This window comes from Ursus americanus, chromosome 8, assembly GCF_024610735.1.
Source record: "Ursus americanus isolate L20-20 chromosome 8, mUrsAme1.1.p, whole genome shotgun sequence".
NCBI classification, from domain to species: domain Eukaryota; kingdom Metazoa; phylum Chordata; class Mammalia; order Carnivora; family Ursidae; genus Ursus; species Ursus americanus.
The window spans coordinates 46981873-47006860 of NC_142134.1; the positions used below are offsets into that span (position 1 = coordinate 46981873).

Genomic DNA, 24988 nt, shown 5'->3' on the forward strand with positions numbered 1-24988 from the left:
GTTTTATATTTGGATTTTGTTTACTTAAGTAATACAATCTTTTTCTTTTAAACAAAGTGGCTAGTACAGATAAATTTAAGATAATTATTGTATATATATTTTAAAATCTACTGCTTTTATATTTGTTTTGTTTTTCTAATCTGCTTAATTTGCTCTACACCAGTTTTTATTTTTCCTCTATTCTTTCCCTCAGTTGAATTCATCATGTAGTTATAGTTTTATTTTCTCTTTATATTATCTTATTAAATATAATATGATTTATCATTTTTAGTGATTAAAATGGGTATTCTTACTTTATTAGATTTAATCATAAGCCAATAACTTTATCACAATTCAAGGACATTTCAAGCCATTTACCACAGAAATTCTAGTCTTTTTATGATATTATATCCACGTATTTTTATGCTGTACTTTGAAATAACAAAATTATTTTAAAGTGTTTAAAAACAATTACATTTACCAAGAGATTACTCCCTTTGATAGTCTTTTCTTTCTTCATACTGTGTTTCCATTTAGAAAAATATTCCTTTCAGTATTTCTTTCAGTGTAAATCTCATGGCAAAAATTATTTCAGTTTTTATTGAAAATATTTTTATATCACCTTCATTTGAATGATATTTTCAATGAATATTTAAACCCATGATAGCTGCTGTTTCCTTTCCAAACTTTATAAATCTCACTCCATTTTCTTCTCAATTCTATTATTTCTGTTGAAAAAAATCACTTTTCAACAACAATGTTGCTGTTTTAGAAATAAACTATTTTTTATCTCTGTTTGTAGGTTTTCTTTGTCTTCGGTTTTCTGCAGTTTCATATAAGTTGCCATACTTTTTTGTTGTGTTTTTGGTATTTGCAGGATTTCTTGAATCTATTTGTTGGAATCTCTGATTGCTTCTGGAAATTCTTTTTTTTTTTTTTTTAAGATTTTATTTATTTATTCAACAGGATAGAGACAGCCAGCTAGAGAGGGAACACAAGCAGGGGGAGTGGGAGAGGAAGAAGCAGGCTCATAGCGGAGGAGCCTGATGTGGGGCTCGATCCCATAACGCCCCTGGGATCACGCCCTGAGCCGAAGGCAGACGCTTAACCGCTGTGCCACCCAGGCGCCCCTGCTTCTGGAAAATTCTTGGCCAATATTTCTTCAAATATTTTTTGTCTCTCAATTTCTCTGTGACTCCAATTGCCCACGTTTGACACTTCCCTATGTCCAGTATGTCTCATACACTTGTATATAATTTTCATTGATTCTCTCTGCATTTATTCTCTTTCTTACTACTGACCCCTTTTCTAGTTTCATAATTCTTACTTGTAGTATTTGCATCTGATTTTTAAAGTATTTCAAGTATTTTATCAAATTTGCCGTCTTTTCATCATTTTCTTATATATATTAACTGTAATTATTTTAAAGTCTGATAATCACAATATCTAGATCACTTGTGTGACTTTTTAAAAAATTTCTTTATCGGGGCACCTGTGTGGCTCAGTCAGTTAAGCATCTGCCTGCCACTCAGGTCATGATCTCGAGGTCTTGGATAGAGCCCGTATCTGGCTCCCTGCTCAGCAAAGAGCCTGTTTCTCTCCCTTTGCTGCTCCCCTGACTTGTGCTCTCTTTCTATCTGTCTCTCTCTGTGTCAAATAAATAAATAAATAAATCTTTTAAGAAATTTTTCTTTTTCATTTTATCTCCTGCTTTAAGGTGATTTGTCTCAGTTTCATTTACTGTATGTTAATTTTTTATTGAATGTAGATTATATTAAAAATAATGGAGATTTAGATGTGTTATTTCTTTCCAGAGAGGATTTTAATTAAGTTTCGATAGTAGGGTCAAGTAAAGGAAATCGCCTTCATTTGGCTCAAACCGGTGTATTTCCTTTTGTAAAACTTTCCTTTTTCCCAGGGCATAACCATTTGAAGTCTCTCAACAGATATCCTGAGGTTTGTACTAGGAACCCCTCTCCTTAATGGCCCCAGAGATGCCGGAAATAGCTGAAATCTCTCCATATTATTTTAGACACTTAGCAGCTGATTTATATTTGGTTTCTTAGCATCACACTGTGCATATGCACAATTTAAGAATTAGTAAATACCTTGAGGGGAAATTGCATGTAGAATGTCTGATTGAATCCTCTGTTGTTCATTTTATTGCAGGGAAGTCTTGGCTGTCTTGACAGCCCTTAACTCCAATTTTGTCTCTCCAGCCCAATGAGACAGATGCAAGTTCTAAGCCACTGTCCTTTTTCAATTCTTATGCAGTAAAACAGCAAATTCACCAAAGGGGAAAAGTAGCCAGTATAATGCAAAGCTTACATTACTGCATCTACATTCCTTCCAGGAAATTATTGCATCAAATCATGATTTTGTTAGCTGCTTGAGATTCTTTCAATAATTTTTAAAAAAATTTTAAGTAAATCATATAGTCATGTTCATTGAGATGGTTAATTTGATACCAATTATTCATCGTAAGAAGCAGAAATCTGTACTTCCATTTTACTCATCATACTTCACTATTATTCGTTGATACTCTCTTTTCTTCCTGTAAATAAGTTTCCTGAAAGTAGACAGCACCATATCCCTGGTCACTAAAACAATGCCTGAAGCATAAACTTAAAGTTTCACTTACTGTTTGCTGAGTGAATATTTGCTGAATAAAAGCCAGTGTATATAATATTTCTTTATTCCATGTGTAGGTATTTTGACAGTTCTACTTCATCAATTTAGCATTTTAAGTACATTATTACAGATCAAGATATGGACTTTCAAATTCCATGTACATCTGTGACATCATCACTTTGTTTAATAGTATAGATTAAACATGTCCTAAGAACCGTGATAATCATACTGTGCATAGTAGCATTTTATCTGTGCACCTCAGAGTATACATAGTGAATGTCTTACTTGTTGAGGTGCTCTTTGCAGGCATTCCTTTCTGTCCAAAATTTCATTAGCATCTTTACTCTTCATTGATGCTATGAAAACTTATACAATCAACTTACTGAGGACTTCTAAATTTAATGGCAAATTGATATTAACGTTGTATAATTCCAGTAAATTTTCAACTACTATATATTGAGTCTTTTTCTATTTCTTAACAACTTTTCAGGTAGAGTCTATGGCTTTCCAAGCAATTTTAGTAATTCATATAGTTTGATCTAATCCAGGAATTAATATCTTAACAGAATTAATGCTATCACTCTCCCAGAACACAGGGCAGACAAATGCCATTAGAGAGGGACTTGGTGGTGTGAGGAAGGGAGGTGTGATCTGCTCTTTTATTCTGTTTAACTCTTCTAGATTCCTAGTGATGGGAACATGCAGGAGATATGAAGAGGAATGGTCTTTATGTTCATTTAGTTGGGTGCAGTTAAAACATTTGTTTTGTTAGTTTTCACTTCATTTCCAGCACACATGAACCGGCCCTTGACATACTTTGAGAGGCAGTTGTATAAATAACAAGTTTTATGGGTAAGAGGGTAGGATTGTTTTTTGTTGTTTGTTCATAGGCATTTGTACTGTTTACTTCCTTGACATAGGAAATCGAAATGGTTCTATCTTCCATCCTCCTTAGCTCCTTTCATCAACAAGATCATGCTCCTGGTGTACAACTTTCTTGCATCAAAAAACTGGTGAGATCCCTCTAGCCCAGTCAGTTTTTTTTTTGATGTGAGTTATTCCCACGAGAAATTAAAATATCCTAAACACACTAAAGAGTGGGCATGCAGATACTACACTGCTTTTCTTTCTTTAGATCTCATCGTTCCTTTCTAACTTTCTTATACCCCCGATCAGATACAGCAGCAGGAATAGGTTAAGTCTGCTGCCTAAAGAAATGTTTAACTATAGAACAAGAGGCCCAACTTCCATTTTTCTAAGAAGATATTTCCAATAACTTAATTAAATATATGTATAAATTAAGTTATATTAAAATAGATTAATATATATATTAAAATTGTCATATGTATGTGTATTAAATACTTGAAATTGGTTATTGGTTACTGATTATTTGAAATATGGTTAGTATGGCTAAGAGAATACATTTTTACTTTAACTTAATTAATTTCTATTTAAATTTCAGTAGGCATATGTACCATGCATAGTAGCATTTTATCTGTTCATCTCAGAGCATACGTAATAAATGACTTAACTGTTGAAGAGCGCTTTGTAGGCATTTTTTTTTCTATCCAAAACTTGTGTTAGTATCGTTTCTGGCTTTCTGTGTTAGTATCTATTGGCTAAAGTATTAGACTGCACTTAAGAACTTATATCCATATGTACCTTTTCATCCATATGTATCCAAATATCTATGTGTCCATGTGTAACCTGTAGAAGGAGATGGTATTAGTTGACATTCCCCTGTTAGCAAGGCCTGGGAAGAAGTATCTGTACCCAAATGTGATCTCTTTGGGATGAAAAACCCTGCTGTCTATTCTAGGGCAAGAAAAACATATTAGTTATGCTTTTTTTCAAATTCTGTGTATTATAATGGTAACATATAAATCAGTGGGGTTATTTCTTTATTTAATGCTTATTCTGTTACAACAGAAAAGACTGTTAAACTTATATTCCAGGATTAGAGATTTTAATGGACCTGAGTTAATTTTTAATTAGCCTTAATTAATTAATTAATCTGAATTAATATACAAAAGTAACCCAGAAGCTACATAATCTGCTAAAGATATCTTAGAGTAATTTGAATGTGTCATCTAAGAAAGCATGGTTAAAAATAATTATGAAGAAAGTATTTTAAAAATCTGTTTTATTTTATATCTTCTGATTAAAAACTGATTACCCATTTCTACAGTTGGCTGTCTTCAGTTTTGCCTTAGCTATGTGGAAGCTGAGTGTGGAAACTTCACTGATCACACTGCTTTCTTCTTTTTAAATTCTTTTTTGCTTCTCCTTCTGTTCTCTGCATTTTCTTTAAGTTGCTCGGAATGTCCATTCTTTCTTATATTCATTCCCACTGAGAGTTTATCTTATATTCTGCTGAGATACTTAAAGCAAAGTACTTAGAACCACAATGCAGAAAGAGGCCTTGCAAATATAATCCAGTGTCCTCTCTACCTGCCTTTCATCTATCAAAAATGTAATTTGCTATGGTAGTACGTTTTTATCCACCATTGTTATGCTGTTACAAAAAAGGCGATCTTTTTTCTCCATGTGCATTGAAAAATTAAACGTAGTCTGTGCCCACTTCCTAAATATCATTTAATGAGCCCGAAATGACAATTCCCTTTCAGTCTCTTTTTTTATTTTTGAATGAAATCTGATGTTTTCTTTTTTAAATATCACTCAAATCCTCCCATTGAACAAACTCTGTACTGAGAAAATCATAGAGCTAAGAAAATGTACTTACTCTACCAAGAAGCCCATATTTTAAGTGATTTCAGCCACAAGTATTGTTCACAGTGTGAATAGATAAAAGTGGTGATGAGTCATTATTAAGGAACAATGACAGCTTTCTGTTGTTTTCCTCTTTATTGTATATTTTGAAGCATATAATCTCTAGCTGGTGTTTTAAAATTAATCTGAAATATTTTAGTTCACTTTCAGGATTATTTATTCTTCCTTGTGTTTTAGAGCTGATGTTTAAAGAACTAGATGAAATATCAGCAGTCCTAAGTTATAAAATGGGGTACATAATAACTAAGGAAATACTCATAGTTTGCAAATATATATTTATTAAGTTATTTATTGAATATCTTCATCAATAGCAATGTTCTACATTGGACTCACTAATGTGATTCTTTTTTTGTCCTATCCCAGATGAACTTGATTTCTGTTGCTCATGAAATATTTCAGTGTGGCTTATGCCCTAATTAAAGAGTTAATACTTTTCTAGTATTATATATTTGTTTCATGATTGGTTAAGGAAATATTGATATCAGGAAATCAAGATAGATGACTCATATCTAAAACTTTCTCTACTATAAATGTGAAAAGTATGTCCTATAAAAAAAAAGCCCCCATGAATCATTTATTTCTCAGCATAGACAATGTTCAGCCCTTACTATCATGCAATAAAGAGGTGTTCAGTGTTTGTTGATTTATCAGATGAACTGAAAAAAAAAACTAATTAAATAAGTTTGGTAAGTTGCACTTAATTGCTTATAACTGGCAATAAGTATACTTACATATGGAACTAATAAACCTATTTTTTTAATTAATTGGCTTTCATAAAATCCATTCTGTAAATCTAGCTAAAACTAGCTTAATTATATGATATTTATTGGCTTCAATTCATTGTCAAAAATAAATAGCAAATAATTAAAGCAAATCATCTCAGAAGTCATCAGCCTAAGTTAAATTATAAAGCCTTCTATAAATCATGTGACCTACTTTTATGTAAGGAATCTAATTGTTGGTTAGCAGATTGAATTACATTGTCATGCACTGCATAGGTCTAAAGACCTATGCTTTTGCATACTAAAACTATTTTTAACAAATCTTATTTACTTTTCTAGCTAAAAAATGTATATATACCATGTAATAAAATCTTTACTTGAAGAAAACCAAACTGTGTAAATATTATTATGCTTTTCTAAGTGTAGTTTGTTTTTTAATTGCAAAAGGTAAAATTAAATATTGTTTTAAAATTATATAAGCACTGTTTTTCAAAATACCTCAAGTTTTCCACTGAATTCTTGCTAGCATGGGAAATCTGCCAGATTGGAAGTTTCCAAGGGGACCTGGGGCTGGATAGAGACTTTGACAGGCAGGCTTAGCTATGTGTTAGAAAGGGAGGTGGTCCTGCCAGGTTGAGCATAATGTCTGCATTGCAAGAATGATAAATATTTGGCCAGAAATGGGAAGTCAGATAAAATTTAGAAAAGAGAACTGAGTGTTACTAAACATGCCACTTTAGTATAGACACTTTCAATCCACAAGGAGGTTTTTCTGGTTTATTTTGTTTGTATCATCTCTATATAAATCTCTGTGAGATATGATAGGTTTTCTTCTTGAAATGGTTTTCTTCTTCTTGTCTATGTTGTGAACTCTTTACATTCACTCTTCAACAAGTATTTGCTAAATTAATAAAAGAAACCTTTGTATTTTATTTGGTGGGACGGGGAATAAAATGAACTATGTGAAAATATTTTTCATAGCAAACAAAAAATCATAATCCAATATGGTGGTATTTCAAGTATTCATAAATCGTGTTATTTGATAAACATGTAAAAGGCTGATCTGCGCTACACCTTCTGATAGACTATAAAAATACTGATATACAGTATACACCATTTAAGACTCACTGGGAAAACACAAATGGTTATGTGCAAAACACAACAGACGAAATCCATAGTGACATCTATACAATATACTCTGTGGAATTTAGATAAAAATACACCCAAGTCTGGAGCCAACAAAAACAACCTAAAGGAATGTTGTTAACAGGGGAGAAAGAAGTAAGAACAAACATTTATGAAGCTCCTCATAAGAATCAGACCTGAAGGTGGATGTTTTATAGATATTATCTCCTTTAATCCTCATAACCAGGCTTCAAGTCCCATTGTGTGCTAAACATACTTATACTGGTTCACAATAGCTACTTAGATACTGCCCCAACTCTGCATTCAGTAACTTCACATTTGTATCCTTAAACCAGTCATTGTGGGAATATTGGATATCGACAAAAGCTACAAATCATGGCTTCCCCCTGACCCACTATGGGAGTAAGGCTGTTAAACAGTTACCAGCACGCCACTGATAGGCATTAGGTAGAATTGCATGATATTTAGGTTCTAATATCCATTCAGATTCTAAAATCCTATCATATTGCAGAGAGCAAACTATCTAGCAAATTTTATTGAATTAACTTCCTTAATTTTAATGAAGGATTTAAATATTTATAACATTTTTAGGTTGTACGTTAAAACGTTTTTAGGGATGCCTGGGTGACTCAGTTGGTTAAGCATCCAACTCTCGATTCCAGCTCAGGTCATGATCTTAGGGTCCTGGGATCAAGCCTCGAGTCAGTCTCCATACTCAGCATGCAGTCTGCTTGGAATTATCCCTCTCCTTCTGCCCCTTCTCTTGCTCATGCTCTCTCTCTCTCTCTCCCTCTATAATTAAAAAAAATGTTTTCAGTTAAAAATTCTAACTTTTACACACGTAATTGATTTGTGAACCGAAAAGACATTTGTGTTTTTGTAATGGTGATGTTTCTTCATTTCCTAATGAGGAATATTTTATTATTTAAACGGTAAATGTTATTTGTGAAGATTTATTTAAAGCTAAGATTTATTTAACACAACCTATGATCATATCTTTGACCATTCTTTGTGTTGGTATTTTGCAGTAAGGCCCACAGTAATTGAAACTGATGTTTATGTAAACAGCATTGGACCAGTTGATCCCATAAATATGGTGAGTAATGAATATTAAAAATAATTGTCTGCCATAGAGTTCTTGTGTATATACCTCAATAATAGAATGGTTATGTGACAAATTCTGATAGCTTATCATGAAAGAGTTCAGGGCAACTGTGAAATGACTGTGTGCCAGGTTCAGGGACTAAAGCTAAAATATCCCATATCTAAGAATGTGTTGCCCCTTACTCCAATGTGCTGTGGTTGGTAGGAACTATGCTAGGGCATGAAAAATTATCACCTGATTCATCAAGAGTAGATCCCTGAAGAAATCTAGAGAGAGATAACCAGAAGGACTGAGGGGAAAATAGAGAAGGAAAAGGACTTATTGGCAGAGGGGGAGCATGCTCAACCTGATAAGATCAGAGGAACTTCTAGCGGTTTCATGACATTGGAACATAAAGTGCAAGTAAGGAAGTAAGGCTGACAGAATGCTTATGGCCCTTATTAAGGAGGGTCTTCCCAGTCATAATAGGAAGCTGTGTGTTGTATGAACTGTATCCCCTTATATTAGAGAAATGACTGGAAGCTTTTCATCAGGAGGTTTTCACAGGTGAATTTATATTTTTAATAGATCACTCTTTCAACAATGTAGATAGACAAGACCATTAAGAGGGTTAGAGATAACAGTTAAGAAGTTGCTGTAGTCTGGGTAATAGATCTTCTATTCTGAGGTAATCCCAAATTCATATTCTGAGGTACTGGAGTTCAGGGCTTCAACATATGAATTTTAGGGGGACACGATTCAGCCCATAACACCATTGAAAGATAATTCTCGAACGTTTGCTGATTTTCTCTCTTACCTCGTTTATTCATTAGCTCAACTGTCAAATCACCCCCTTATTACATGCCTTAACCACTTTTTTATGAACAGCTATCATGCCTAACAATTGCCTGTGTCTGCTGATTCCTACAGTATTACTGTCAGCCCCTGTTTTTCTCTTACTTAATATGACATTCACATGATTGTCATTAACTTTCACAGCTGCCTGCATTGACTACTGTACTGACAGCATTTTGGCCACACCATAACTGACATCTTTGTCTCATTGCAAATGAATATGAATTGGCTGTGGAAATAAGTTGAGTATGAGAATCTGAAATGAGGAGCTCTCAGGAGAGTTAGAGCCAGAGCAAATATTTGTCAGAAATTAGCTAAACCTCTTAGAGATGGGAACAATAGTCTTAAAGAGAATAAAAAAGGAGTAAATACCAGACCTTAAGGAACACATACATTTAAGGACCTCAAAGATAAAGCTGAGGTGGTAAAAGAATCAGCAAGGTTGGCAAGAAAATGGAGGTAAAACAATGGCAAAGAAACCAAGGAAAAAGAGAGTTCCAATACGTTTTTGAGTATTGGCTCTGCCCCAATTGAATTCCTAAACAAACCACTGATTTTTGTAAAGATAAATATTCTATATACCTGTGTGTATTAATTTAACATTATGCAAGTATAAAATTTTATAAAGTGATACATTACTAAAATGCTAATTTTCTCCTAAGGAGATTCTTAAAATGCTTAGTTTCCAATTAACCAATGCTTAAAGAAGATAAGCCCGTTAGAGCTTATGGACATCTACATTTTCTGAATTGCATATATTTTGTCTTGGGCTCTTGTTTTTAATTTGAATGAATTCATTTTAAAAAATGTGGTCATTAAAGAGAAATAGCATTCAAGGCTGTATTAGTATTCCAGAGATACTTTGACAAGGATGGCTACTGAGAAGCTTCCATGATGATCTTCCTGCATAAAAGTTTCATGGTATTAAGGATTTAGTTTTCCCAGTAGGACAAACTACACACTTGTAACCTTGGCCAGTGATAGTTTTTTAAAAAGCTAATTAAATGAAATTGCTATTAAAACTGGTGATACTAAAGCATATACAAGAGAAAAAGACATAGAATACTTGATAGTGTTCATTAAAAGAGAAATATTGTCATACTGGGGATTAATAAGGAGCAGTTTACATAGACAACTTTTAACTAAACAATGCAGGAAAATTAGATTTCAGTTTTCATAAAATGAACAAAATTGCTTTGAATATGAGTGTAATCAAGCAAGCAGATTTGAGTGTAATTAAGCAACCAAGAGGATAGGTTTTTTCCCCCCTTAATGATTCATACAATTTAAGTTACTGGTAAGGAACAAAATTAATATATTAGCTTAATGGTTTTATTTTTTTAATTAGCCAAAATCTGGCTTCATGAAAAATGGTTATTTATTTTTAAGCTTGGCTACGTAAAGTAATATCTCTTTAGATTACTGATAAGACCTAAAACAACGTTATTTTATAATAAGATATGTTTTTCCTTGCTTTTTTTCAGGGTCAGATTAATGACTTCAATCTTGGTGTCACTACCAAAAAATAGGATGTTCAATTATTGAACACTGAATAAATGTATAATTTAGTCAATAAATAGATTAATTCTATAGTTTACATTTTGAGAATTTAAATTCAAAATGAGTAAGAGATGCACTAATGAAGACTGAAAAAAATAATTTAGATAAAGGCTGTTCAACTATGTATGCTATAATTAAAACTCTGAGTTACATATGAGCACTGAGTAATGTATAGAATTGCTGAATCACTAGATTATACACCTGAAAGTAATATAACACTGTATCTTAACTATACTGGAATTAAAACTTTAAAAAACTTAATGATAAAAAAATCTTAAATATAAACAGAACAAAAATATATAATCAGAACTGAAGGCAAAAAAAAATGTTAATAGAGGTTATTAGTCTGGGATTAAAATGTTTTTTAACCTCTTAATTTTGGGGGCTTTCGAGAAGTTTTATGATTTTACTCTTTTGGGTAAGCGTCTCAGGATAATAAAACAATAGCAGCTTACCCTCTGACTAGCTACTACAACATTCAAGGGGCATAGCAATTCTCTGAATCAAGTCAAAATCAATAACACATCTAGGGAATCCAAGATGAAATTATGGGTAACCTACAGGAAGCTAAAGACAAGGGGAATAAGGGGGCACCTGGGTGGCTCAGCTGGTTAAGAGTCTGACTTCACCTCAGGTCATGATCTTGGGGTCCTGAGATTGAGCCCCAAGGCAGGCTCCCTGCTCAGCAGGGAGTCTGCTTCTCCCTCTCCCTCTGTGCCTCCTGCCTCGTGCTCTCTCTCTCCCTCCCTCTGTCTCTCCCTCAAATAAATAAAAATCCTTATATATAAAAAACACATAGGGGAGTAAGTACAGAAACAGTGATAGATGAAAATTCCTGGTATAACTTGGAGGGAAAGGCCAAGCAGGCTCTGCACGAGGTGGTAGAAATGGACTGGGCAATTGCGTAGGCATGCACCATGACCTCCCTAGAAGACACACTGACCATTGTCACTGCAGACCACTCCCATGTCTTCATCTTTGGCAGGTACACCCCCCTGGCAACTCTATCTTTGGTCTGGCCCCCACAGTGAGTGATACAGACAAGAAGCCCTTCACTGCCATCCTGTATGGTAATGGGCCTGGCTATAAGGTGGTAGGTCATTAGCAAGAGAATGTCTCCATGGTGGGCTATGCTCACAGCAATTACCAGGTTCAGTCTCCCGTGCCTCTGAGCCATGAGACCTATGACAGGAAGGATGTAGCAGTCTTCACCAAGGGTCCCATGGCATACTTGCTGCGTGGCATCCAGAGCAGAACTACATTCCTTCATGTGATAGCTCATGTGGCCTGCATCAGTGCCAACCATGACCACTGTGCCTTGGCCAGCTTGGCAGCTAGCCCTTCCCCAGGCCCCCTATTCCTCCAGCTAGCTCTGCTCCCCTTGGGCATGCTATTCTGAGGACCCACGGCCTGGGCACCCACCAACCTATGACAGATGGCCAGCCTTCCTCTTTGAGCACTGCCCACAATTTGGGAGCCCACACCTCAAGCACCAGATAGGTGAGGGGTCTTCATGGACCCCTGTACAGCTGCCAGAAAGCTGCCAGAAAGAGGACCCAGGAAACCAAAGACTGCTGCCTGTCTCACTCCCCTCTGGAATCCTCCACTGAGGACAGACCAGTTCCTGGCCTCTAGCCGCTGCTCCCTCCCTGCTGCTCCTTTGGCCAACAGAGTAGCTTTCTCATGGGTAGGTGGAAAACACAGACTGCAGAAATTCTCAAAGCATCTTATTTTTCTAGCAAACATATTTTCCAGACCTGGAGGTCCTGGAGCTTCCATGGAACATTCCGGATCTAACCTTTCCACTCCCTTCCCCTCTGGAACCATCGGGCCCCACATGCTCATGTCTCTACCTGCAGAGGAGACCAAGTCCTTCTCTGCAGGGTGGGGGTTTGCTCCCTCACTCATTCCAAGGCCTCCTAGGGCTCCCAGAAAGTAAACTCCCTGGACTGGCCATCCAACCCCAGGGTGGCAGGGCTGGGAAGAGCAGCCTGGAGAAGCAGACACTTCCTAGCTTTCAGTATGCATGCCCACTCCTCTCTGGAGTAACACTCCTGTGTGGAAAGATGAAATTATTTTTCTCTTTTTGGTGTTGGTTAAAAGGGAACACAAAACATTTAAATAAAACTTTTTAAAAAACCCAACCTTTCTTAATATTTCTGGCAATAAAAAAAAAGAAAGAAAATTATAGGTATAATTTGAACATGGGTTTACTTATAGAAACTGGTACACCCTTATATAGTTCAATATTAAGAGATTACTGATATGAGCACTTGGAAAGCATGGACCCAGAGAGGGAAGCAAACTCAACGACATGGATGGATCTGAGGATGTTATGCTAAGCAAAGTGTCATTCAGAGAAAGATAAATACCACATGATTTCACTCATGTGGAATTTAAGAAACAAAACCAATGAGCAAAGGGCAATAAAAGAGACAGAAAGGCAAACCAAGACACAGACTCTTAGCTAGAGGGAACAAACTGATGGTTATCAGAGAGGAGGGGGAGGAGGGATGGGGGAAATGGGTGACGGGCAGCAGGTGTTGTATGGAAATAATGAATCACTCTGTTGTACGCCTGAAACAAATATTACACTGTAGGTTAACTAGTTGGAATAAAAACTAAAAAAAAGAATGAGGTCCCAGTTCATGTCTGAAGAACTTTATATCATTCTAACTGCCAGAGTGATACATCACACAGTCCTAGAGTATAGAACTGCATAGATTCTTCCTGCATTAAATTACAATTTATCTTGGTAATGGAGGCAAAACAGAGGAATCAGAGCACCAGTTATGAGGAGCACAACTTAGAAAGTAGCTGGGGCACCAGCTGGGCTGGACTCCAAAACAACTACTGGCTGGAGATGACTACAAGAGGGTCAGCAGTACACAAACAATTAAGTAAACTTAGCAAAAACCAGAGAGAGAGTGTAAGCACAAGCAGGGGGAGGGGCAGGCAGAAGGAGAAGCAGGCTCCCTGCCAAGCAAGGAACCCCATGTGGGGCTTGATTCCAGGGTCCTGGGACCATCACTTGAGCTGAAGGCAGATGCTAAAGGACTGATCCACTGAGGCATTCCAAAACAAAACACTCTTAAACAAAAGTATATGTAGAAATACAAAAGTCATAAACATGATTTATTATGGACTGGAAATGAAGGATTTTCCCAGCAATCAAATTTTGTTCCATTCATTTAAGTGGATCGGCCATGTATCAAGTGTGTGTGTAGGGGGGTGAGGGGGGTATAGTTAATAATCTGCGTGAAAATGGTGAGGGCCGACTTTTAAGTCTTTTTTTACTTTATCTTATCACTCATTTTTGATAATAAACTCCTCAGGTATATAACTTGTGTTTAAACATTCTAGATATATTGAGAAAGCTGGCGCCCACACAGATTTTTCTTCAAGAATTTCTTACATTGCAAGGAACACGTTTTTTCAGTATCTCATGCAATTGGTGTAAATGTTCAACTGGTTTCTCTCCCTCTCTCTCTCTGTCATTCTCTCTCTTTTTTATCCCTGCTGCTTCTAGATTCAAGGAGATAATGCCTTAGGCATAGCTTCTACATATCAAAGAAACGCTGTTTATTCCTTTTACTATATTAACAGGAATTAGTCATTCCTTGCCAAGTACATTAAGTTAAGGAATTAATGAAACAGCAAAAGCATGGGAAAAAAAATATATATATAGGGAAAAAAATTATATATATATACTTTTGTATCTGGATAATTGACCTGAATATGCTAATGGAGGGAAGACAAAGAGTTTTTGTTTTCTTGGCTGTGATGAATTAAAGTACTTGAAGAAATGCATTTATATTTACCGATTTTAAGTTTATTTGCTTGGTTTGTACAATATTTTAAGGCTTGTTTCCATGGATTTAATTTTTTTATTTCTGCATATTATGTTAATTTTCTTGGCATTAGATACTCTAAAATCTATTTCTTTTTGCAAGCTTCATCTTAAAACAGCCATAAAATTTAGGTACTTTTTGATTTAACACTAGCAGAGATAAAATTAAAAATTTTAAATGGATGAGTGTTATTTTCATCTCTATGCTTCTTTGATCCAGTATGTTCATTTACTCCATAAATAGGAAGTTAAAGTTCCAAGATTAGGAAATTAATTTAACCTCTGAATCTCTAAAACTTATTAAAATAATTTTATTATTTATTGATGTAAACAAATAATTTTAATTTTAATTTTGTGGTTTTGTTTGTCTTACATTTATTTGCTACCTGTATTGTGACAGTTGGTGCACTGGCTGCTAAGTTATAAAAGATACGACCTCCTTCCTTCAGAGAAGCATAACACCTAATAGGGAAGATGGCTAAAAAATGCAAATCAGATCAAAACAGCAGGGGAAATGCTAGGAAGAATGCCATGTATGAACCCATATTTGTTTTAAGTTACAAATGGTGACCCTATGCTTTTTTTTTCTTCTGATTTTGATTCAGTAATTCATATCAGGGTCTTGGAATTAGAATGCTGAAATGCTCTTCAAAGACTTCTGGTCAACCAAGTTTGGCCGCCATTGCCTGAAGAAATTTTCAATAACCAATTTAGTGGAAATTAAGTGGGATTAAATGAAAGTAACAAAAACACCTATAGCTCAGAAGTATTTTTATGAGGAAAGGTCACTGAAGGACATCATGTCCATTTAGTCTTTATCCTTGTTTATGTTTAAAACATCTTTAAAATTAATTTCTAACATTTTATAACATTCTCATGATCAACAATGTTCTCATGATCACTGGGCTTTAGAGCTCAGGATGATCATAGTAATGATCTTGCCTAGTGCCTTCATTTTTCCAGTGAGACAGAATAAGTGACTTGATCAGCATTATATTCTAGAATGTCACAGATTTGGAACTATAGTACGATTTCCAGATTCCATCCAACCAGTGTTTTTCACACTACATCACAACTCACTACAATACTCTCTTTCAATGTATCGGTAATCATTTTGTTGATTATCTGACATGTATTTAAAATTGTTCATATAATTAGAAGACAATGCCTTATCTCTTATTCAATGTATTATTTTTATATTTTTTAGTGAAAGGATTTTAACAAAATATTAAAGTTTTAGGTCTTAGGTTGGCAGTGAATCTGAACTAACATCAATTGCTCTGCAATTTAATTAAAATGTGAAGGAGAAAAAAACTTGTTGAAATGTCTTGACATTTGATGTTTTGCTATTATGGAAATTATGACAAATTTCTATGATGGAAATTCTGCAAATTGCGTGCTAAACCTTGGATTTTCTCATAAGACCACTAAGCTTTGTGATATGCACAATTATATCAAAGCTACTGAGTTAAACACTGAAAGTCAGTGCTTCTAAAGCAGTACAAACAATGCCATTCAAACAGCAGACTGACTGTCAGAAAATTCATTTTCTGCATTAAGAATATGGACAATAGAAAGAATCTACAAGGTGGTAATTAGTATAAATAATTTAAAACATGAGACATGCAGATTCTCTCTAAATATATCATTTCCAAATATAATGTTCCATCTTGCTTAGATAGAAAGACAAATTTTAACAGCAAGAAATGTTTTTTCAGTCTTATTGAGGTAAAATTGACAAATAAAAATTGTATATATTTAAGGTGTATCACTTGATGTTTTGATATACATACACCTTCAGAAGTGATTACCATAATCGAGCTAATTAACATATCCTTCACCTCACATAGTTACCTTTTCTCTTTTTCTTTGTGTGTGTGTGTGTGTGTGTATACGTGCGCGCGCGTGTGTGTGTGTGTGTGTGTTTGTGTGTGGTGAGAGCTCTTAAGATCTATCCTTTTTTTTTTTTTTTTAGATTTTATTCATTTATTTATTTGGTGGGGGAGAGAATCTGAAGCAGGATCCACTCTGAATAAGGAGCCCAATGTGGGGCTTGATCCCACAACTGCAAGAACATGACCTGAGCTGAACCAAGAGTCAGATGCTTAACCGACTGAGCCACCTAGGCATTCTGAGATCTATCCTTTTAACAAATTTCAAGTATACAAATATTGAGGAATATATTTTTAATACAGTGTAACTTCAGATGCAGGAATACTTGTCACATTCAGACCACAGAGCAAAGAATCTAGCTATCTAGCACTGAACCAATCAATGGCAAATGTTGCCCATGTAGCTAGAACACAGATGGTTCATCGGTGATAGGGCTTCTCTAGAAAGCAGTCTTCACTTGAGTATCAATCATCTGTTGCAGAGAATTCTTTACCATGCTTTTAATAGTAACCATGAATATTATTTCTTTCCAGATGTCATGCTGTGTATTTATAGGTTCCCCAGTTAGAATGTAATCTTCTCTAATATATTACAGAGGTAACAGTATTTGACCTGTATTTGTATAATTCTAGTTTAGATCATAGACCTGTAACTATGAACTTAGTTTAGATCATAGGTGTGTGTAACTATGAACTCAGCCATGAATTTATGAAATTTTGGCTAATTCTTGAAGATTAATTCAAATGCATTATAGATGGCAGGGATTAAAATATATGTATAGTCCATTTATCCCATAAACAACTATTTATTGTCTTTTATATGCCAGACCCTATTTTTAAGAGTTGAGGTTACAGGTCTGATTCTGCTTTTTGTTTGTTTATTCATTTGTTCTGTTTTTTAGATTCCACATGTAAGTGAAATCATATGGTATTTGTCTTTCTCTGTCTGGCTTATTTCACTTAGCATACTTCTAGGTCCATCCATATTGTCACAAATGGCAAGATTTCATCCTTTTTATGAGTAACATTCCATAGTGTGTTGTGTGATATACACACATATCTCACATCTTCTTTATCCATTCATCTATCAGTGGATACTTGAGCTGCTTCTATATCTTGGCTATTGTAAATAATGCTGCAATAAATGTAGGGGTGCACATATTTTTTCAAATTAGTGTTTTTGGTTGTTTTGTTTTGCTTTGCTTTGTTTTTTTTTTAGTAAATACCCAGTAGTGGAATTATTGGATCATACTGTATTTCTATTTTTAATTTTTTGAGGAAGTGCCATAACATTTCTTCAGCGGCTATAGAAATTCCCACCAATAGTGCACAAGGGTTGCCAGAGGGGAGGGATGTAGAAATGGGTAAAGGGCGCAATGGGAGATTGTCTTCCAACTATGGGATGAATAAGATATAGGAATACAAGGTACAGCATAGGGAATATAGTCCACAGTATTGTGATAGTGTTGTGTGGTGACAGAAGGTAGCTACCCTTGAGGTGATCTGAGTATAACACATAGAGTTGTTGAATCACTATGTTATATGCTTGAAACTAATGTAACATCGTGTGTCAGTTATACTCAATTAAAAAAATAAATAATAAAAGAAGAATGCTTGATTAAAAAAAGTTCAGATTATAGTATTGAATAATCAATACAATAATTTTCCCTTATGGAGCTTACATTCTAGTTGGTAGGCACTATAAAATAAGTAAATATATAATATATGAAGTGTTAATGAATGAAATAAAGAGAAGTGAGGGAAAGCACATGATAGGAAGGGTCAGGATGGTGGTGATGTTTTAGCGTATGTAGTAGCAAAGCATCACTCATTAGGTGACATTTGAATAGAAATCAGCAGTGTTAAAGGAGAAAGTCAGGCAGACACCTGGAGAGTGATTTGCCAGAGGAAATAGCAGGAGCAAAGTCTCTGAGATAAGAATGTGCATGGAACAGCAACAAGAACAGTAATGTTCGTAATAAAATTAACAAGGGTTAAAGAGGTAGGAGAAGCTGGTTTAATTAGGGTTCAAATCATCTGGAGTCCTTAATACATTGAAAGGATATTGGGTTTTTTTGTCTGAATGAATATGAGAATGTGATAGAACAGTGTTGATTAGTGGAGTGATAAGATATGACTTAATATTTTCAGTGAGACTGTTATCCTTCTGAGTGAAGAATTAACTATAGGAAGTCAATTGTGGAAGCAGGGAAACTAGTTACAAGTAATTGGAATAAACAAAGAAAAAGTTGATGATGGTGAAACAAATGAGAATTTATCAGAATCTGTAAGTAACTTGAAAGTGGTGAGGCCAAGATATTTTGAAGACCAGATGTGGAATTAAGAGAAAAAGAGGAATCAAGAATGACTCCAAGATTTTTTTCACCAAAAACTTGGAAGGATAAAGTTGTTATTTAATGAGATCAAGAGTTCTGTTTTGAAATTTTAAGGTTGAGGTGTCTATTAGCTATCCAAATGAAAACTTTAAGGAGGCAGTTACACACCCAAGTTGGGATTTCAGGGGAAGTATTTGCACTTGGAATATAGCTTTTGCATTCTTCAGGCTCTATACATGATACTTAGTCATAAGATTGGATGAGATTATCTTGAGAGTGAAGAGAAGGGAACTGAGTGTTATTAAACGGGAGCACTGCTTTGCCAAGGCACGTGAAAGATGCAGGGGAACTAGCAAAGGACACTGAGAAGGAGTGGACACTGAGGGAGAAGGAAAACAAGACTCAGTTGGTATCCCAAGTTTTGAGTGGGCCAAATATTTCATGAAACAGAAATTGATTAACTGATTCAAATTCTGCAAATGAGCTAATAATATGAATATTTGTAGCTTTCCAGAAGCTAGAGAATTTTTATGACTTAGAATCTTGGTATTGGAACTGGCTGTCTCTATACATGAAGAAATTTCCTCAAAAATAAAACTATGTCCATAAAATGTTCATGTCTTCTGGAGGAGGCATTACATGGCTGTGTCTTATAATCTTTGTAAATTGGAATGTTTGCAAAGGCCCTGTTACCCCCTTTTTAAAATGAGAAGTCTTTCCTTCATTATTATAACTATAATATTATAGAATGCTTACTATGTGTGAAATCATTGTTTTAAGAAATATACATTAAATATAAGCAAGAACCTTATGTACTATAGACTTGAGAAATTTACTCAAGGTCACCTGAAAATTGTTATAGTCAGAATTCAAACTCCAGAAGTCTTCCCAATAATAGTATTCACCCCTAATCACTACACTAGACTGTCCCCCTTTAAATGCAGTCTCACCTCATGGGCTCAGAATAGTCCAACTACCCATACTGAGAAGAATTGGATTTATCTTGACTATATGTCAGCTTCTTCACTTGGGTGCTTTTCTCCAGCCATTTATATTTCTGTCTTTGTGCTTGATGCAGTGCTATGGTGAATCTAGAAAGCCTTTCTTTTGCCTTCCAGATTGTCTTTGTTTCTCACTTCAGCTCCCTCTGTTGCAGATGCCACACAATTCATGTGCATATCCATTCCTCTTTTATATCCATCTCAGAAAAGCGGGGTGACAGTAAACATCCTTTTGATGCCTGTGCATTTGGGAAGTTCCTAGAATTTTTTCAAGAAATTGTCCTTCCCAGTGATATTTGGTATCAATAGGCCATAATTTTGATGAAACTTCTCAAGGCACGCATAAATGTGGAAGGTTAAATTCACAAATTTATAAATGCTTAGAAGACCTTATTGTTTAAAATTTCAAGATCTGAAGTAACAGATTTTCATGGTAGACTGATAGAAAGAGATATTATTGACATGTCCAAGATTTTTCTCATCCTAGCAGTAGATGCCCTGGAAGAGGACAGCCACACCTCTTATTCTCCTATGAATGGTACAGGGAATAGGCAATATTGTATGTTTGATCCCATACAGTAATCTTAAGGCAGGTAACATCCTGGAATTACTTTGCAAAACATATGACATAAAAAAACATAAATTGTATGACTTAATTTGGGAGTCATCCAGTTGAAAAATAGAATTCCAAATTTTATTACCTTTAGGCAAAGCCAAAGTTGAATCCGAGAACTTCTTAACAAGCGGATATCTGTATGGGGAAAAAAATGGTAATCTATATGTTCTGGAGCATATTTGATGATTGAAAGGACCAAAAAATCTCCTACTTTTATCCCTCTGTAGGCATTCTGAATCCACTGACAAATAGGCATAGAAGACAGGCAAACAAACCTTTCTAATTAGTAATTGAAGTGGGGATGTAGAATAGGGTTAGGGATGTGGACCCATAGCTTTGCCAGCACTCCTGTGCACCTGCTGACTCCAACTTTCCATTAAGACTTTGAGAAAGTTTATTTGAATCAAGTTTGGAGTTCAGAGAATGAAAAAGAGACAAAATTTATTAAGAAATGATTTTTTTATATATTACATTTAGCCAATTGAGAAATATGGAACAGACTTCTCTGAGAGGTAGAGTAAGTAAGAGATGGGACAAAATGAAGAGTATAGATTTACATAGAAACATGAGCTGGGGAAATATGATTCTTCCTACCACAAAAATTAGTCATTTTAATTTGTCTAGCAAAAACACAGATGCATAATTTTTTAAGGCTTCCTGAATCAATGTATGGCCATTCCTACTGTTATAGCTCTGTAATGGTCTATTTTATGTGTCCACTTGGCTAAGCTGTGGTACCCAGGTATTTGTCTAGATGTTGCTGTAAAGACATTTTTTAGATGTGAGAATTAGCAGACTTTGGGTAAATCAGCTCATCCTTTATAAGGTGGATGGGCTTCATTCAATCAGGTAAGGCTTTATGAGAAAAGACTGAGGTCCCTCATGGAAGAAGAGTTTCTGCCACCAGTCTGGCCTCTGACTCAAGACTGAAACATCGATTCTTCTCTGTTCTTCAGTCTGCTGGCCTGCCCTCCAAGATTTTGCCTTTGAGGTCCCCACAATTTCCTGAGTCAAACTTCAAGATAAATCTATCTACTCTGTCTGTCTGTCTGTCGATCCATCCATCCATCCACCCATCCATCCATCTTATGGCTTCTGTTTCTCTGGAGAACCCTGACTGAAACAGGTTCATAAGGATTGTTCCCACCCCAGATTTTAGGTTACTTATTATATACATCTAGAATCTAACTCTATCTTCTCTAGTATATTTTAAACTTTTTAAGGGCTGGAAATTTTTTTTATTTGTATCCTTTGTAGGGTTTAGCTTTCTGTGATTATTTAAGTTTGATGTTTTATCTTTGAAATTGTATATTGAATATTATAGAATAAATATCTAATAGGAAATGTATGATTAAGTATGGTGCATAAAATTAACACATGAAGTATTAGGACTTTCAGTTCATGATACTCAGTTCAGCAATGCATGGAGATGGAGCTGTGTCTAGGTTCCAGAGTCAATTATTGGTAATTGGTAATTTTAGATAATTGTTTTCAAAAACTCTTCCAGATATAGAATTTTTTGTATATCTGAGGAATGCACATTCCCTGGTGGACAGAAAATACATGACATTTTTCATTATATGACTTACAGTCTTTTTTCCCATTATGCTCTACATTTTACTACCTTTACTTCCTCCCCACTTTTATTATTTGACCCCAGCATGTATCTGAATTTCACATATGCTTCGGGGCTCAGGCTAAATACAACTTCTGTCATATAGTCTTCCTTAAGCTTCTCTAGATGAAAATAACCTCTACTATTTCCATTTCTCTTCAACTGTACCTTTCCTAAGTTTTATTAATTTCTAATTTGTATTTTATGTATAGTATATTCATAACAGGTAGGATCCATTTTCATCTTTGTAAACTCAGAACAACATAGAAGTAACTTAAACACTGAAAAATGTTTGTTGAAAAGTTAATTGATGAGTGCACACGATTTTACGTTCTTTTAGCAATTTACACTTAGAGACAAAAAAGTAAGAGCCCAAAAGTTTGGTAACTGAACCCAAGATTCATGTCTACTTTTTAAATATCTCTCAGTGTTTTTCTAGATTGATTCAATGGTTTATCCTGACATATCATCTTTGCTCCTTATCTCTTTTTCTATTTGAAAAATAGAATAACACCAAGATTTTACTTACCATATTGTGATAGTATCAAGAACTGGTGCTTTTATAATAACTGAGCAAAGTGGAGCAGCTACCTATGCACTTTTACCACTCAAGCGATTTGTACTGTGGATTAGCTATGCCTGCACCCTTTCTCTACACGTCCATGGCCTTAGTATCTAATGTACTGTAAACCATTATTTGGCCCAGCATGCTATTTCGGCCACAGGAATAGCTAGTTTAGGGAGAGATTAATGACAAGGTGTGAAGACCAGATCAGGATCAAACAAACTTCATGATGCAATTATGCACCTATATTAATTACTTAGGTAGGTCTGCATTTTGTGTGAAGTTTCTTCCATCAGTAGAAAGACAATAATGTTGAATGAACTAGTTCTATTAAATGTGAGACACAGTGCATTATTGCAAGTCTGACCATGTTGTAAGAAGACTATGGGACACACACTTCCATCAACTATGTTTTGATTTGATTGAGTTAGAAGTCAAGATGACTCACTTCTTCACTTTTATTCACTAATGCTGTTTTCTCAGCTAACTTGCAAGAAAAGTGTCATAATGTACATTGGAAATTGACTGTTAAATGCACTGTTCCTTCCTTATTTCAAAATGCTTATACTGGAAGCTATTGTACTTGTCCTGAGTGAATGGACATTCCTTTTCATGTTTCTTTTGCATATTTCTTATGCAGATAATTAAAACCTCTAAATAAGAGCATGAAGAACAATAACACCAATTTGATCATTTTCTGGAAGTTATACTAATATAAATGAGTAAACAAAATTGGAACTTTGGATTACATATAAAATAGCGCAGCAAACTTTAATGACCTTCTTATCTTAGTGAAGCACTTATTAAGGATTAGCAATTTAAAAGAGCTTGGAAGTATTAGCATCTGCAAAGGGTTTAGGAAGGTTGGATTATCAAGACACATGCTCTATATCTTTCTCTTCTTGGTCCTAGATTGAGCGAATAATTATGGGTAGAAAAATTTTCCCATTTCCCCCAAGACTTTCTGCTCAGAGAGCTTACTCTTAAGAAATCATAACTCTTGGGGCGCCTGGGTGGCTCAGCCGTTAAGCGTCTGCCTTTGGCTCAGGTCATGATCCCAGGATCCTGGGATCAAGCCCCACATCAGGCTCCCTGCTCCGCAGGAAGCCTGCTTCTCCCTTTCACACTCCCCTTGCTTGTGTTCCCTCTCTCGGTGTCTCTGTCAAATAAATAAGTAAAATCTTAAAAAAAAAAAAAGAAAAGAAATCATAACTCTTTCAATGGAGATTAACACTTTATCAATAGGTATTCTAAAAAAGATCCTGTCAGCTGCTAAGCCGGATTCAAAGCTGCTTGCTAAATCCCACCTCTATACATTGTTAGTTCTCTCTCAAGTGCAGTCTTTAATGCCCTATTAGTTAGGAACACTGCAGCCAAGTGTCATCAGGTAGCATGATGGTCTCTTTACCAACCAATGTTGGATCTTTGACAAGCCATAATCCTGGCAGGTATGTAAGCCTCATCCTTTATCTTAAGAAGTTTCTACTGTTTGATTCCATACAAAAGTACAAAGTAATTCTGCCACATAATGTTATTAAATACTCTTTTTTAGGATCCACCGTAGAATGAGTATAAGGCTTCCTTCTATTTGCACTTACTATTAAAACCAGAAACTATGTCATTAACACAGGTTACACTGCTAGACTCTGAATGGTTAATTATTTGTGTCAGTTGAAGGGTTTGTTTAGATAAATCATAATTTATTCCAAAGAAAAGACATCTGGCCTAAGAAGCAGGAGGTCAGAATAAGGGTTCAAGATAACTGTTTTAAAGCCATCCAAGGATTTTCCACAAGATTAAGGGAGAAAGTACACCAGTGATATATTATATGAAGGCCCATTGGCCCACCTAAATGCATGCCTAATCCATTAATATTACTAAATAAGATGATTAAGCATCTACAGAATAAATATATTCATTATTATGAGTTATGAGATATATTTTGCATTATGACTCAGCTTGAGTTATGAACAGTACATCAGCAAGTTGGTGGCTACGGAATGTATAGAGCTTACCTGGTTGCAAAAGTACCTTCAGCCTCTATTCCACTGCACAATTTGATTCTGTGCCATTCCAAACAAAGTTGGAAAAAACTAAATTTTAGTCATGTCTCTCTCTAAATTACTCTGGCAAACTCACGGCGATCAAGACTACGTCGGGAGGGGATCATGATGCAAGTGTGTTTGTGCTTAAGGACTTCATGTCTTCACTTCCATGCAAAACAGTGACACACAGTACAGGCTAACTATATGGATAGATTATTGAATGATCACATATTACATTATAATATGGACAAATTATTCATAGTAGTTTATCTAGTAGTTTATCTATTTATATTGCTTAATC

At 35.1% G+C, this 24988-nt stretch overlaps 1 protein-coding gene across 1 annotated transcript in view; it reads left to right on the forward strand.

Moving 5' to 3' along the window:
• GABRG1 (gamma-aminobutyric acid type A receptor subunit gamma1) overlaps positions 1-24988 on the forward strand; it is a 74794-nt gene that overhangs the window by 21686 nt on the left and 28120 nt on the right. Inside the window, exon 3 of the mRNA XM_045815941.2 lies at positions 8297-8364. Coding sequence (XP_045671897.1) covers positions 8297-8364 — 68 coding nt within the window. The remainder of the gene's footprint in view (positions 1-8296; positions 8365-24988) is intronic.